Consider the following 16,928-nt stretch of genomic DNA (forward strand, 5'->3'; position numbering starts at 1 on the left):
ACTGCTATTTATAGCAAACAAGATCACACGATCGGAGCTTCAAGTCGCCTAAGGGAACTAACAAATACAGTGAAAAAAAAAGTTTTTTAAAAAATAAATAAACACAAAAGTTCAAATGACCCCACTTTTGTCCCATTAAAAATAAAACAACTTTTTTTTAAAAAAGACACATGCAGTGGCATGTAAAGGTTTGGGCACCCCTGGTCAAAATTACTGTTATTGTAAACAGTTAAGCAAGTTGAAGATTAAATGATCTCCAAAAGGCCTAACGTTAACCCCTTCATGACCCCAGCTTTTTTCGGTTTTGCGTTTTTGTTTTTCGTTTATTTTTTGCGGGACAAGAGGTACTTTTAAACGACATCATTGGTTTTACCATGTCGTGTACTACAAAAATGGGGAAAAAATTTCAAATGCGGTGAAATTGCAAAAAAAAAAGTGCAATCCCACGCTTGTATTTTGTTTGGCTTTTTTGCTAGGTTCACTAAATGCTAAAACTGACTTGCCATTATGATTCTCCAGGTCATTACGAGTTCTTAGACATGTCTAGGTTATTTTTTATCTAAGTGCTAAAAAAAATTGCACAATTTTCCAATACCCGCAGCGTCTCCATTTTTCGTGATCTGGGGTTGGGTGAGGGGTTATTTTTTGCGTGCCAGGCTAATGTTTTTAATGATACCTCTTCTGTGCAGATATGTTCTTTTGATCGCCAGTTCTTTCATTTTAATGCAATGTTGCAGCGACCAAAAAAATGTAATTCTGGCTACTCCGTTTAGCGATTATTATTATTATACATTTTTATAGCGCCATTTATTCCATGGCGCTTTACATGTGAATACGGGGCAAATATAGACAAATACATTAAACATGAGCAGATAACAAGGCACACGAGTACATAAGGAGGGAGGACCCTGCCCGCGAGGGCTCACAGTCTGCAGGGGGTAGCGATCAGGCTAATCCTTTTTTTTAATTGATCGGGCAATTCTGAACGTGGCGATACTAAATGTGTATATTTGATTTTTTTATTGTTTTTATTTTGAATGGGGCGAAAGGGGGGTGATTTAAACTTTTATATTTTTTTTAAAAAAATTTTTTTTACTTTTGCCATGCTTCAATAGCCTCCATGGGAGGCTAGAAGCTGGCATATCCTGATCGGCTCTGCTACATAGGAGCGAAGCTCAGATAGCTCCTATGTAGTAGATTTACTGCATTGCTATGAGCGCCGACCACGGGGTGGCGCTCAAAGCACTCCGGCATCAAGGAGACCTCTGGTTGTTATGCCGACGCATCGCTGACCCCCGATCACATGACAGGGGTCAGCGATACTCTCATTTCTGTCCCGATGGCAGGAACGCTAGTTAAATGCCACTGTCAGCGTTTGACAGCGGAATTTAACTAGTTAATAGCGGCGGGTGGATCGCGATTCCACCCGCCGCTATTGCGGGCACATGTCAGCTATACAAAACAGTCACTGCCGGAGCACGCATCAAAGCGGGGGTTCTGACCTTGGATGTACTATCCCGTTTGTGGTCAGAAAGGGGTTAAAGGTAACACATTTACTGTGTATTTTAGGCAAAAAAATGTATAGAATGGTTAGAATTTATTGGGGACCCTGCATAATTTTGTTTCTTGGGTCACCCATAAACTAACGAGTAAAGGCTAAGCAAACCGCTGTGAGCTGTTATTAACAGCCTGGGAACCTTTTTGGGATATTGTCTCCATTCCCAGATTATTAACATCAGCCCCCAGCCATGGGCGTTCCCTCTGCTGGTTATGAAAATTACACGGAGCCCACGCCATTTCTTTTTATAATTATTTATTTTACTCACCTTGTACACAGCAGGTGCTGAATACAACCCCCATCATTGTCGCCTGGTCGCACTGATCTCAATGATGAGAGCTTCCTTCAGCACCCCGCGCCTGGGAACAGTGCAAACTGTACTTCTTTTCACAGGCGCTGGCACACTGATGTGGCATGCCACACATATGTAACACAGGGACACGGATAGCTCCGATACTGGCTTTTCCAGTACAGGAAATATCAGGACGTGTGAAGGGGGCCTAAAACATACTTGCTTGAAAGGGTACTGCTATATTATTATATTGTCTATAATGGGAGGTATGCACAACTAAGTTGTGACGTAAGTTGAGATTAGTGATTTATACTACTTCCCTTTGCACTATTACTTTTAGGAAATTCCAGAAATATATCCTGGAAAATGTTTCAGTAAATGCCATGGGTCATCTGAAGGGATACTGTGAGATGTTGTGTCACTTGGCGCCACTCTTCTTAGCAACTGCAACTGCAGTCACAGTTTACACCACACATTTTTCGGATTATTGGAAACATATGTCTTATTGGAGCGTTCTATAAACCTGTTGCTTACGAATATGCTCTTGAATACTAGATAGAACATAAATTCATGGCAATGATTCATGTTCGTTACTGAAGTACCCATTCCATGTACATTCCATAACTCTTATTTTTCTGGTGAAATGAATTGTACAATACTGCGGAGTATGTTGGCACTATATGAAAAATATTATTATAAAATGTCAGTATTTACCTATTAAGGACTCCCCTATTTATTTTTCCATTACCACACGTCACAAGCCATAATTTTTTTTTAATTTAGTTAATGAAGGGTTTTTTGTGGGATGAGTGGTAATTTAATGCCACAGTTTTGGGGTATATGTAATTATTTGAATGATTCCAAGAGCCATATCTTTTTTCAATGACATAGGTACAGATACTTTACAATATTTACTTTTAGGCCGGGGTCACACTAAACGTATGGAAAAGCAGTCCGACTCTGCCTGCCGAGAGTCGCACACGTGTTCTCCGTATGGTCATCCATGGATAATGTGTTTGCAATGCGATTATGCGATTTTCTCGCACCTACAGTATGTATCCGTATGACGTGTATGGCTTTACATTTCTCACTGCTTTTCCCCATTGAATTGAATTGCTCAATGGGCTTTCTATAATGCTACCCTCACATCAGCCTTAGACTCAGTCATCCTTCTCATGCATGGCAAAGTGCAACAAATCAATAGGCAACCCTGGCACAAGAATCTTACCAAAAAACTTTGACAAGCATCCATGGTCGCACAGCACCGTTGAAAGAAAACACGCTAGACAACTTCACCACTTTCAAACAAGCCACACTTGCCTTCAAATTAGTGCTCACTGCTGCTAAACAGACCTATTTTACAAACCTTGTATCTTCATTATCCTACAACCCAAAATAACTATTCAGTAATTTCAACTCTCTCCACCGCCCACCACTCCCTCCTCCAACTCCCCTAATCTCTGCCGAGGACTTTGCCACCACCACTTCAAAAATAAGATCGACCAAACCAGGCAAACCTTTACTGTTCCACCACCCCAACCACTCCATATACCGGACCTCTGCCCTTCCCTAATAACCTCCCTCTCCAACATCACTGAAGGAGAGCTTTCTCACCTTTCCAAATCACAACTCACCACGTGTGTACTTGACCCCATCCCTTCCAACCTGCTCCCCAAACTCACTAACACGCTCATTCCAGCCCTAACCCATCTCTTCAACCTATTGCTATCTTCTGGTACCTTCCCCTCTGCCTTCAAACATGCCACCATCACACCCATCCTCAAAAAACCTAACCTTGACCCAACTGCTATGTCCAGCTATCGCCCCATATCACTGCTCCCATTTGCTTCCAAACTCCTTGAGCAGCATGCTCAACTTTCCTCCCACCTCTCATCTAACTCTCTCCTTGACAACCCCCAATCTGGCTTCCGACCCCACCACTCCACCGAAATAGCCCTGACCAAAATTACTAATGACGTACTCACAGCCAAAGCTAACAGACAGTTCTCCATCCTCCTCCTTTTCAACCTGTCCTCTGCCTTCGACACAGTCGACCACTGCCTACTGCTACAGATTCTTTCTTCCCTTGGCATCAAAGACCTTGCCCTGTCCTGGATTGCCTCATGCCTTTGACCGCACATTTAGTATTTCCCACTCCCACACTACCTCCTCATCCTGCCCTCTCTCTGTTGGTGTCCCTCAAGGCTCTGTCCTGGGGCCCCTACTCTTTTCCATCTATACAGTTGGCCTAGGAAAACTCATAAAGTTCCATGGCTTCCAGTACCACCTGTATGAGGACGACACTCAGATCTACCTCTCTGGCCCAGATGTCACCTCTATGCTGTCCAGAATCCCAGAGTGTCTATCAGCCATATCCTCGTTCTTCACCTCTCGCTTCCTAAAACTCAATGTAGACGAAACCAAACTCATCATCTTTCCTCCACCTCGCGTATCTCCCCTACCCGACCTATCTATTATGGTAAATGGCATCACGCTCTCTCCCGCACCTGCAATCCGCTGCCTCGGAGTAACTCTCGACTCTGCCCTGTCCTTTAAACCGCACGTCCATACCCTTGTCACCTCCTGTCGCCTCCAACTCAAAAATATTTCCAGAATCCATCCCTTCCTCAGCCCTCAATCTACTAAAACTCTTGTGCATGCCCTCATCATCTCAAGCCTTGATTGCTGCAAGACCCACCTTTGTGGCCTCCCCGCTAACTCTCTGGCACTACTCCAGTCTGTCCTCAACTCTGCTGCCCGACTAATCCACCTCTCTCCTTGCTACTTCCCAGTTTCTACCCTCTGCAAATCCCTCCACTGGCTCCCAATTCCCCAATGATTCCTGTTCAAATTACTGACACTGACCTACAAAGCCATCCACAACCAGTCCCCTCCCTATATCCCTGAACTAATCTTCCAATATCTTCCCTCACGTAATCTTCGATCCTCCCAAGACCTCCTACTCTCCTCCACACTTATTCATTTCTCCCACAAACGCCTCCAAGATTTTTTCCGAATATTCCCCATCCTCTGGAATTCCACGTCTCAAAACGTCCGATTATCCACTACCCTCAGATCCTTCAGATGGAACCTGAAAACCCATCTCTTCAGGAAAACTTAGAGCCTGCAATAACCATCCTGCCGCCTCACCACCACCAGAGCTGCTGCACCCCGACCTTCTGTCTCTTCCCCAATATCCTGTAGAATGTAAGTCCGCAAGGGCAGGGTCCTCTCCCCTCTGTACCAGTCTGTCATCGTAAATTTGTTTACTGTAAACTATATCTATAACTTTGTATGTAACCCCTTCTCATGTATGGCACCATGGAATTAATGGTGCTATATAAATTAATATAATAATAATAAAAATGAGGAAAATGTTTGCGTATTTCTCACAATTCACACGGATGGTCTGTGAGGTGTCCGAGTTCTCCTCGCACCCATAGGCTTGCATTGGCGAGTCTTGGACGATATACGAGTAAAATCGTAGCATGCCGCGATTCTACACGCACGTCGAATACGCCTGAGAAGAATATGGTGGTGTGATCTGCCCCATAGATTAATACTGGTCTGTGCGATGTTTTCTCACATAGCACTAGCCCGTATTCTATGGTAATGTGACCCCGCCCTTAGCTGCACTTCCTCGCTATCTTCAGATTCTCTGTTTGCTGTCAGTAAGTACCATAGACACATTCCTGTTCAGATCACATCCTGCGCTCCCGCCGTACAGTGGAGTTTGCATACAGTGGCTGTCTGTACCCCCCTGACTACAGCGCTGTATGTACGCAATGCATGTCACCAAGGGGTTCTTAGCAGTGTTGCTTTTTATTAGAGGTTGGGCAGTTTAAGTCTCGCAGCTTAGGTAATGTGTATCACTTGAAATATTTTATTACCCTTCTCCTTTATAATAATCTGGAATATAGTACGAGACAGTCACCAATCAGAATCATTGAACATTTTCTCAACTTTCAAAATTATTAAAGAAAATAGCTATATCACAATTTTATGTTGTGTATTGTATTCCATAAATAATATTTATTCAATTACAATATTTTCAGATTAGGTGAAGATGACAACATATTTGAATTAAAAATGGCCTCCGGAGGGTGTGAAGTTCATCGGTTTGATCCGGGCATCCCATCTGCTCACATCCATGAAGCCGAACGACTCTGGCATCATCGTCTGTCTGTAGATTGGAGAGATCCCAACCCAGCCATAGCTCCACATAGATTACATAGTAATACTAAGAAGCTGAAGACCATCCTGAATGACTTTGGACATTGGAAGGTATGACATATACAGTGCCCTGAAAAAGTATTCATACCCCGCGAACTTTTCCACATTTTTTTCACGTTACACTCACAAACTTATATGTATTTAACCCCTTTCTGCCAGCTGACGGAGTAGTACGTCAGCTGACAGAACCCACGCTTTGAGGTGGGCTCCGGCGGTGAGCCCACCTCAAAGCCGCGACATGTCAGCTGTTTTGTACAGCTGACATGTGCGCGCAATGAGCGCGAGCGGAATCGCGATCCGCCCGCGCCCATTAACTAGTTAAATGCCGCTGTCAAGCGCTGACAGCGGCATTTAGCGCTCCCGGCCGCGCGGCTGGAAGTATTCGCACCACTGACCCCCGTCACATGATCGGGGGTCAGCGGTACATTGCCATAACAACCAGAGGTCTCCTTGAGACCTCTATGGTTGTTGATGGCCAATTGCTTTGAGCGCCACCCTGTGGTCGGCGTTGAAAGCAACCCTGGATTTCTGCTATATAGAGGTGATCTGTGCTTCACCTCTATGTAGCTGAGGCGATCGAGTTGTGCATGCTGATAGCCTTCTATGGAGGCTATTGAAGCATGCCAAAAAAAAAAAGTGTTTAAAAATATTAAAAAAATAATAAATATAAAAGTTCAAATCACCCCCCTTTCGCCCCAATCAAAATAAAACGATGAAAAAAAAAATCAAACCTACACATATTTGGTATCGCTGCGTTCAGAATCGCCCGATCTATCAATAAAAACAAAGGATTAACCTGATTGCTGAATGGCGTAGCGAGAAAAAAAAAATCAAAACGCCAAAATTACGTTTTGTTTTTTTTACGTTAAAATGCAATAACAGGCGATCAAAAGAACGTATCTGCACCAAAATGGTATCATTAAAAATGTTAGCTCAGCACACAAAAAATAAGTCCTCACTCGACCCAGATCACGAAAATTGGATACGCTACCGTTATCGGAAAATTGCGCAATTTTTTTATTTTTTTTTTAGCAAACTTTTGAATTTTTTTTTATCACTTAGATAAAAGAGAACCTAGACATGTTTGGTGTCTTTGAACTCGTAATGACCTGGAGAATCCAAACAAAAATCAAGTGTGGGATTGCACTTTTCTTGCAATTTCATCACACTTGGAATTTTTTTCCCGTTTTCTGTTACACAACATGGTAAAACCAATGATGTCGTTCAAAAGTGCAACTCGTCCCGCAAAAAATAAGCCCTCACATGGCCATATTGACGGAAAAATAAAAAAGTTATGGCTCTGGAAATAAGGGGAGCGAAAAACGAAAAAAAAAGCTCCGGGGGTGAAGGGGTTAATTTAGATTTTATGTGATATACTAACACAAAGTATAAAGCATTTGTGAAATGACACATGGTTTTCTAATTATTTTAAAAATATAAATTTGACAATCGTGACATGTATTTGCATTCAGCCCCTTGTAATATGAGCTAACACAAACCAATCATTAACTGAGAACTGTAGAATTGTGGGATTGGCAATTGAAGAGACAAGAAAACCTGATGTCACTCAAAAACAATACTGCAGAGGGTTAAAAACCTGAAAGCTATATAAAATGAGTTGCCTTGTAAAGTGTGGAAACCATTTTATTAAAAAAATAATTGTAAAAAGAATTATTATATATATACTTCATAACACAGAAGCTGAGTGGCTACATGTACAAACATTACCAACTCCTGCACAAGACTGCTTGGTAGTTAGACAAATAACCCATCCTAAAACCGAAGGCGTCAGGAATTACATGATTTAATAAAGAATAAAATGATTCATCACAGGTCATCAAAGTAATCGCTAAGATTGCTTTTGTTTGCACAAAATCAGAGTTCCCCGAAGCTATTATTCCATCAAGATACTAATCACAATTAACTTGTGGTGTTGTGACCATCTTCTCTCCAGTTCTTCACTATGAATATTATCGACATATATTGTGAAGATCTTTGTCCCTGCTTACTTCACAGATGAGCTGTCATGATCCAGTCCGGAGTTTGTTTTCTGCTGCCCTCTCTCTGGACTGGTCATGCGGAGGTTAACCCCCTCTGCCTCGTTTTGGAGCTGTCTGGGCTTTTTCAGTCCTCCGCAGTCTGCTGGCTAACCTCAGTGATAGTTCATGCTTCCAGGCTAGAGCAGCTGACTCGTATACCCTGGTGATCCTTCTGCCTTTGAGTTCCCGTATTTGTATTAGGCCGGCGTCACACACAACTTCTTAAAAATTGGTCCGTTTTATACGGACGAGAATCGCACAAATGTTTCCTAAACACTGATCCGTCTGTAATCCGATTGTAATGCGAGGATGCGATTTCCTCGCATGTGAGCGTCCGTTCGAAATCCGTTTGACATCTGTCTGGCGATTTTTTTGTCGGCGGCTAGCAAAATGGACAAATAACGGTTTTTAGGCCTGTAATAAATTAAAAACAGCAGGCAGACACCTAGTAGTGTTAGTTGTGCTTTGTGCCAAACATGACAGATAGACTGGCATTGAACCACCACTGAGCGTGTGCTTTTCAATTGTGTTTTATTCTGACGTTTTTGAGAGGCATACCCTGTGATTGTGGATCCGCGAAGGAGGAGCAAGAATGTGGGTCCATCCACTTTTGAGGCAAAGGCTAACTAAAAGGACATTTCCCCCATCTAGAATCATGTCTGCGTAGCCATCCTGACAATTATTTGCAATATTCTTGGATGGGCATTTTTTTATTTTTTTTTTGGTGATATTGGGTACCCTGAGGTCACGTTTCCGGACACCAGAATGCACAAACCTATTTCTTGAGAGGAGCGGCTTATCATTACGTTATTGTATGTCTAAACAATGTTGCTGTTCCTAGAATCAGCATAGTTAATTCCCAGCCCTAGGACCCTCCCTCCCCATCGTCCCCTTGATGACTTAAAGTACGTGATGAGTTAACAACTTATTTAGTGTCACCTCAGGGTGCTACTCCCTGTCAAGAGGATGCATTATCTATGTAGTGTTGTTAGATTTTCCCAGTATAAACTCTATTCATTTTCCGATTTTTGGTATGTTCTTTTGCTATTGTTTTCCTGTTATATTTAGCTAACAAATTACGTAACATGTCCTAACATTAACAAGGAGTCATTGTGCTTAAACATGGAACTTTTTATTATTTGTTTTGTATGAAAATTAGAAAACCATATTTCAAACATATGGTATAATGTTATCCTCACATATCAATGTCCAAATATAAAACCAAACATAAAAATTTTTGATCAAAAAATAGAAGGCACTCACTGTGTCACAAAATCAAAACTACAAATGATGGTAGGTCGGGGGTGGAGAAGGCGGTGGTCCAGATTGGGTTGCTTGCCTAGGTTGCTGGCCAACCTCAGTGTCAGCATGTGTGGTGGCAGACAGACCTGGATTCTGTTGGAACCTTCCAGGATCCAGTTGTGGGTTTTGGTATTGTAAATTTTGTAAATGTTGAGGGTTGTCCTGAGTGTAGGGCTGACCAAACTGACTATATCCCCCAATATGGCCATGTCGCCCATACCCATGTTGTGGCCAGCCAACAACATTGGGTATGTTCAAGTGGCCATATTGGGCATGTGCACTATGGCCCATATATTGGCCTTGATGAGGCACATTTGTGAGTGGTGCTAGCTGTGGTGGAGGTGTAGGCATCCGTGCTTGAGTAGGAGGAGGAGCTTGTGGAGGATGAGAGGCTGATTCACCTTGCACTTGATGGCTTACTTGTGACTGTATTAGATTATCATTTGTAAGCTGCCACCTTTCTAAAAAATTAAAAACAGGCCTGGGATTATATGGTGGGGTACTGGCATCTAGGACTATTTGTATAGCCCCTCTTGTACGCAACCGGAACTCACGGGGAATAGCCCTGAGATACTGTGCCAGACTGCGTCCATATGCCTCCTCCCCATCATCACGAGTCACTGATGACAAGTAATCCAAAACCCCTCTGTCCACCTGAGTCCTTGTGACAGAACCTGCTCCTTCTCTTCTTCGCCGGGCTCGCCGTGGGATGCCAGAAGCCTGGGGAGAGGCAGCCAGAGGCATGGTGGGGCTGCTACTGATGGCCTGTTCATCAGGATGTGCAGCCTGGCTTTCAGATTTCAGTGGTGGTAGTGGTGGTGGTGGTGCTGATTGGGTGCTTCTGGAAAGTGATGAGGGAGGACCAGCCTGTTCATCATCATCACCCACTGGATCAATTTGCACCTCTGATTCGGTACCCGTCTCCCTCTCTGTCAGGTTTGAGTCAGTGCTATATTTAGAAATTAAATCATATAAATTAAAATAATTCAATAACCAAAATTAAACAAAAACAGAAGAATAAAATTCACTTATGGTCTCAGATCCATCACCGGAGCTAGGAAATTCAGCCGGTCAAAGTAGAGGTATTTCCTCTTGGTGGTTCCATCCGCACCACTCCGGCTCCGCAGCTGTCTCTCCCTCCTATATGAATCCCTACAGCTACGCCAACGCCTTGTCACATCATTCACTGAAATGTAACACAAAACACAAGTTTTGAAAACACAAATATGGTATGTTCAGACCATCAAAAAATTGACTTTGCAAACACTAAAAATCAATTAATTAAATTTATGGGGTAAACAGTCACACATAACAATGTGCCGTAATACTAGTAAAAAGCTGTTTATCTGACAAGGAGGACACTTTTGCTAAATTCCCCCCCCCCCCTCAAACAACAAAAATTCACATTTTACTGTGTTGACAAAACCCAAAAACAAAAAAAAAATTACTTACTAATTCTCTCCTGGACCTCCCGAGATCTGTCTGCATAATCTGGGAACATTTGGCAACATATTCTTCTCCACGCTGCCTCCTTGCATGCCCGGTCGGCATAGTGGGCATCTCTCTGGTCCCATAGTTCTGGTCTCTCTTGGACCAGAACTATGAGCATCTCGACGTTAATTAGCGTCGACATGCTTGTAGGAATGCGTGGAGGCATTGTTCCTGGTTTTTTTAACTCTCCCAGTGTAATTAGCATGCCAAAGCTTCCTGGCAATGCCTGATGCAATTTCCTGTCACCTGGCGAAGTCTGGTGATTTAATCGCAAGTCACACTTGTGGTCCGTTTGTAATCCGATTTTTCCTCGCATCCATAGACTTGCACTGGCGAGTCCGATCCGATAATCGGTGACAATCGCAGCATGCTGCGATTGTCTCGGACCGAGGAAAACGGCCGTCAAAAACGGCCGTCAAAAAGTCGGCTGCTGGGAGCGGCCCCATATGTTAACATTGGTCCGAGTGCAATGCGATTTTTTATCGCATTGCACTCGGCCGTTTTAAACGCCAGTGTGACGCCGGCCTTAGACCCATTCCCTATCCATGATTTAGTGTTTGTCTGGTTGTTCCCCTACAGTGTATGACTCGGCCTGATCTCTGAACCCCGTTTCTTGTTTTCCGTCACTGATACCACGTTCCCCGACTTCGACTTCCCGTATTTGTGTGAGACCCGTTCCTTATCCTTGACTTAGTGTTCATCTGGGGATTTTCCTTACAGTGTATGATTCAGCCTAATCTCTGAACCCCGCCTCTTGCTTTTTGTCTCTGATGCCTCATTCCCCGACCGGCTTTGACTTCTGGCTTGTACCCCGACTTTGTTTTACATCTCAGATTTTGGATACCACGCTCCCGTTTGGCTCCGACTTCTTGCCTGTCTCTGATTTCGTAGTTTGCTGTTACCTCTGGTACTTCTGCTCCTGACAATTTCTGACTTTGCTCATCTGACCACTCTTTCGTTACCTGTGACACCTGTGCGGCTGCTCAGTGTTGCTACACTGTGGGTGTGCAGCCTCTCTTCCCTCACCAGCACCCCCTGGTGGGGGCTGCACTAAACTGCACTGCAGCTGCATCACATGAGCCTTCCAAAGTATAAGGTAGGCTGATATTTATGTATGCCAATGGCATACTTCACCCAGCATCTGTTATATTAAAAAAAGCCTTTGCTGTGGTGCAGTATGCTTTTTTTCAGAATGCCGCTGCATACAAAATACAGTCAACTGAGCTTTCCAAAATAGTTAAAAACCCAATACACAATAGTCTAAGGTGGGTCGATCTCGCTGATATTTGCGGGTTTCGCCGACAATCTAAAGTTTATGGGGGTGTCGGCTGACTGATCATCTGAGATGTCGATCACACATGTCCTATTTCTAAATACTGATCACATTGTTTTACCGGAGACAAGCCGACATGTCAGCTGGCAGCATTTGCATAGAGAACACAGGAGTGTTCAGCTGAACGATGGTAGTCTGAGATGTTTGTCTGCCAAAGCATCTTTAGGCCAACAGCCACCTAATATGAATGAGCAGCTTTAGAAAAGGACAGACTTTTGACGGCTTATTAATGAGAGTTTCTGGGTACATGTGACGTACACATGATACATATGCTGAACGAGTGCTGCAAGCACAGAATGAATATAGCCTTGATGGGATTAATGCTGCAGTCCTAATAAGTAGGTGCAGTCAGTAAATAGAGATAAATCTCATTTATACAGTGTGCGACAATTACAGGGAACAAAAATAGCACACATTGGATTTCCACATTCCCAAACCTTTTTTTTCTCCTTGTAAATGAATGCTGCCAGAAGGTCTGATATCACGCTGTCCATCTTTTTCTGTATATGGTGACAACATGCATGCATTGCTTGGCAGATGTTTAACCCCGTAATGACTGGAGCTTTTTTCGGTTTTGCGTTTTCCTTTTTCGCTCCCTTCTTTCCCAGAGCCATAATTTCTTTATTTTTCTGCAATATGGCCATGTGAGGGCTTATTTTTTGCGGGACGAGTTGTACTTTTGAACGACACCATTAGTTTTTACCATGTTGTGTACTAGAAAACGGGAAAAAAATTCCAAGTGGGGTGAAATTGCAAAAAAAGTGCAAATCCACACTTGTTTTTGTTTGGCTTTTTTGCTAGGTTACCTAAATGCTAAAACTGACCTGCCATTATGATTCTTCAGGTACTTACGAGTTCATAGACCAAACATGTCTAGGTTCTTTTTTATCTAAGTGGTGAAAAAAAAATCCAAACTTTGTTCAAAAAACAAAAAAACAGTTGTACAATTTTACAATACCTATAGCGTCTCCATTTTTCGTGATCTTGGGTTGGGTGAGGGCTTATTTTTTGCGTGCCGTGCTGACGTTTTTAATGATACCATTTTGGGGCAGATATCTTCTTTTGATCGCCCGTTATTGCATTTTAATGCAATGTTGCAGTGTCCAAAAAAAAACGTAATTCTGGCGTTTTGACTTTTTTCTCACTACGCCGCTCATTGATCAGGTCAATCCTTTTTTCTTATTGATAGATCGGGCAATTCTGAGCCTGGCAATACCAAATATGTGTATGTTTGATTTTATTTTTATTGTTTTATTGGGTCGGCGCTCACAGCAATCCGGCACTGATAACCATAGAGATCTCCATGAGACCTCAGGTTGTCATGCCGACACACCGGTGACCCGCGATCATGTGACGCCGGTCACCGGTGTGCGTATTTCCAGCGCGATTGCCGGAGGCACCATTTAAATGCTGCTGTCAGTGTTTGATAGCGGCATTTAACTAGTTAATAGCCACGGGTGGATCGCGATTCCACCCGCGGCTATTGTGGACACATGTCAACTATCAGAAAGGGGTTAAAGAGGAATTTGCAATGTAAAATTAGTGTACCTACAATTCAAAAGGTTTTTATGCTGAATGCATTTTTTGTATTATAAAATATTAACTTACACACTTAGGGACCAATTCATTAAAGGGAACCTGTCACCCCGAATTTTTCTCCTTTTTCAGGTAACATCGGGGGCTTATCTACAGCATTACAGAATGCTGCAGATAAGCCCCTGATGCCGGTGGGCTTACCTCAGTCGCGATTTTCGGGGTGACAGGTTCCCTTTAACACTGGCATTGGGGGATATTGAAAATTAAAATGAGAATGTGATCAAATATATTTAAACAATTAATGTCAAAGCTTACTTTCCTTATCACAGTGTGGTTTTATAATAATGTACACATATTTATTCCTTGTGTCATTTTTTAAATCTGCCCCATTTTGTCAAATAACGTCATCCAAAGGATTCACCTCCAGGCTGTATTTACCATCCAGTTGCCATTGGAGCCATGCTGCTGTAGTTCCAGTGCTCATGGTCAATTATGCACGTTGCAGTGTGTCTCAGCTGACTTTGTGCCAGTGTGGCTCTGCCTACAGCTCTAAGGCTGGTTTCACACATCAGTAGCTCCGGTACGTGAGGTGACAGTTTCCTCATGTACCGGAGACACTGACTCACGTAGACACATTAAAATCAATGTGTCTCTGCACATGTCAGTGTGTTTTCACGGACCGTGTGTCCGTTTGGAAAACACGGCGACATGTCAGTGTTTGTGGGAACGCACGGATCACACGGACCCATTAAAGTCAATGGGTCTGTGTAAAACACGTACCGCACACGGATGCTGTCCGTGTGCAGTCCGTGTGCTGTGCAGGAGACAGCGCTACTGTAAGCGCTGTCCCCCCAGCTTGTGGTGCTGAAGCCCCATTCATTCCTTCTTCCCAGCAGCGTTCGCTGGAAAGAAGGAATTAAAATTCATCTTTTAAAAAATGTTTTTGGTGTTAAAATAAAGATCCCGGTAATCTGCCCCCTCCTACCCCCTGTGCGCCTGCCTGCTGGCATTAAAATACTTACCCAGCTCCCTCAGCACTTCCATCCTCTCAGCATCACAGCTCTTCCTGTATGAGCGGTCACGTGGTGCCGCACATTACAGTGAGGAATATGCGGCCCCGCTTCCCATAGGGGTGGAGCTGCATATTCATCACTGTAATAAGCGGCACCACGTGACCGCTCATACAGGAAGAGCTGCGACTACTACACTACTTTGCAATCCTCTACCTGACCAATTTTGGCTTCTGCCATCTATATCATTATAGCTGCCTGTATGTTTTTGCATTATTGTTAGCTGGTTTCACTCCGAGCTCAACTATCCTACACTATAGACTTTGTAATTTACTAGGCAGGGCAGAGCTGAGCTGTTTGTTGTCTGCTGCTGACTGATCAATGATCTGAAACAGCAAATGTTGCTTTGTTGTTATATATGGATATGGGCTCTGAGAGAAAATCTGCTAAAATGGCAGCACAGAATCATATTATTATTATTATTATTATTATTTATTGTTATAGCGCCATTTATTCCATGGCGCTTTACATGTGAGGAGGGGTATACATAATGAAAACAAGTACAATAATCTTAAACAATACAAGTCATAACTGGTACAGGAGGAATGAGGACCCTGCCCGCGAGGGCTCACAATCTACAAGAATACTAAACTTTGATTAGTTTGATAATTCAGAGAGAGGGATCTAGTCTCTAACACATAAAATATGGATGGAAGTGCTGCTGAGACATTGAGGCTATGTGCACACGTTGCGGATTTTGCTGCGGATCCGCAGCGTATCTGCAGCTGCGGGTCCACAGCAGCTTTTCATGCGTTTACACTCAGTACAATGTAAACCTATGGAAAACGCAATCCGCAGTGCACATACTACGGAAAAAAACGCGCGGAAAAACTGCGGTTTACATTCCGCAGCATGTCAATTCTTTGTGCGGATTCCGCAGCGGTTTACACCTGCTCAGTAATAGGAATCCACAGGTGTAAAACCGCAGGTGGAATCCGCACAAAATCTGCATAAAATCTGCAGTAAATCCGCAGGTAAAACGCAGTCCCTTTTACCTGCGGATTTCTCAAATCCGCTGCGGAAAAATCCGCAGAGCTCAAAACTACGTGTGCACATAGCCTTAGTTTTAGCATTGTAAGAAGAAGTCCGCCCATTCATGTATGAGAAGCTGGATTGACAGATGGGCAGATAGAGATTATTATTTATTTATATAGCACCATTAATTCCATGGTGCTGTACATGAGAAGGGGTTACAAACAAAGTTATAGATATAATTTACAGTAAACAAATTTACGATGACAGACTGGTACAGAGGGGAGAGGACACTGTCCTTTGCGGATTTACATTCTAAGGGATAATGGGGAAGAGACAGAAGGTGCAGCAGCTCTGGTGGTGGTGAGGCGGCCGCTCGGTTGGTGGTGATGCGACAGAATGGTTATTGCAAGCTGTAGGCTTTCCTGAAGAGATGTGTTTTTAGGTTCTATCTGAAGGATCTGAGGGTGGTGGATAATCGGACGTGCTGAGGCGTGGAATTCCAGAGGATGGGGGATATTCGGGAGAAATCTTGGAGGCGGTTGTGTGAGGAACGAATAAGTGTGGAGGAGAGTAGGAGGTCTTGGGAGGATCGAAGATTACGTGAGGGAAGATATTGGGAGGTTAGTTCAGAGACATAGGTAGGGGACAGGTTGTGGATGGCTTTGTAGGTGTTAGTAGTTTGAACTAGATTCGTTGGGGAATTGGGAGCCAGTGGAGGGATTTGCAGATGGGAGAAACGGGTGTAGCGAGGAGAGAGGTGGATTAGTCGGGCAGCAGAGTTGAGGACAGACTGGAGTGGTGCAAGAGAGTTAGCGGGGAGGCCACAGAAGAGGGTGTTGCAGTAATCAAGGCGGGAGATGATGAGGGCATGCACAAGAGTTGAAAGACATGAAAGAATACATAAAGATACAAGAATGAAACTATGTTGGGCCTAGTCTGTATATTACCAATAAGTTTACATTTTCTGTGCTATGTGAAAAATAATGTGATTGTGGGGCTAACTTTTTAACATAAAATGTTTATTTAACCCCTTTGCCATGAAACCTGTTTTCACCTTCCTGACCAGGCAAATTTTTTTCAATTCTGAACAGTGTCATTT

The 16,928-nt window shown here is 43.3% G+C and overlaps 1 protein-coding gene across 1 annotated transcript in view; it reads left to right on the forward strand.

Moving 5' to 3' along the window:
* The window catches only part of METTL24 (methyltransferase like 24), a 194,876-nt gene that overhangs the window by 136,777 nt on the left and 41,171 nt on the right, over positions 1 to 16,928 (forward strand). The window contains exon 4 of the mRNA XM_069726220.1: positions 5,906 to 6,134. Within this exon, the coding sequence (XP_069582321.1) occupies positions 5,906 to 6,134 (229 nt within the window). The remainder of the gene's footprint in view (positions 1 to 5,905; positions 6,135 to 16,928) is intronic.

This window comes from Ranitomeya imitator, chromosome 5 (genome assembly GCF_032444005.1).
Source record: "Ranitomeya imitator isolate aRanImi1 chromosome 5, aRanImi1.pri, whole genome shotgun sequence".
Taxonomy (NCBI): Eukaryota; Metazoa; Chordata; class Amphibia; order Anura; family Dendrobatidae; genus Ranitomeya; species Ranitomeya imitator.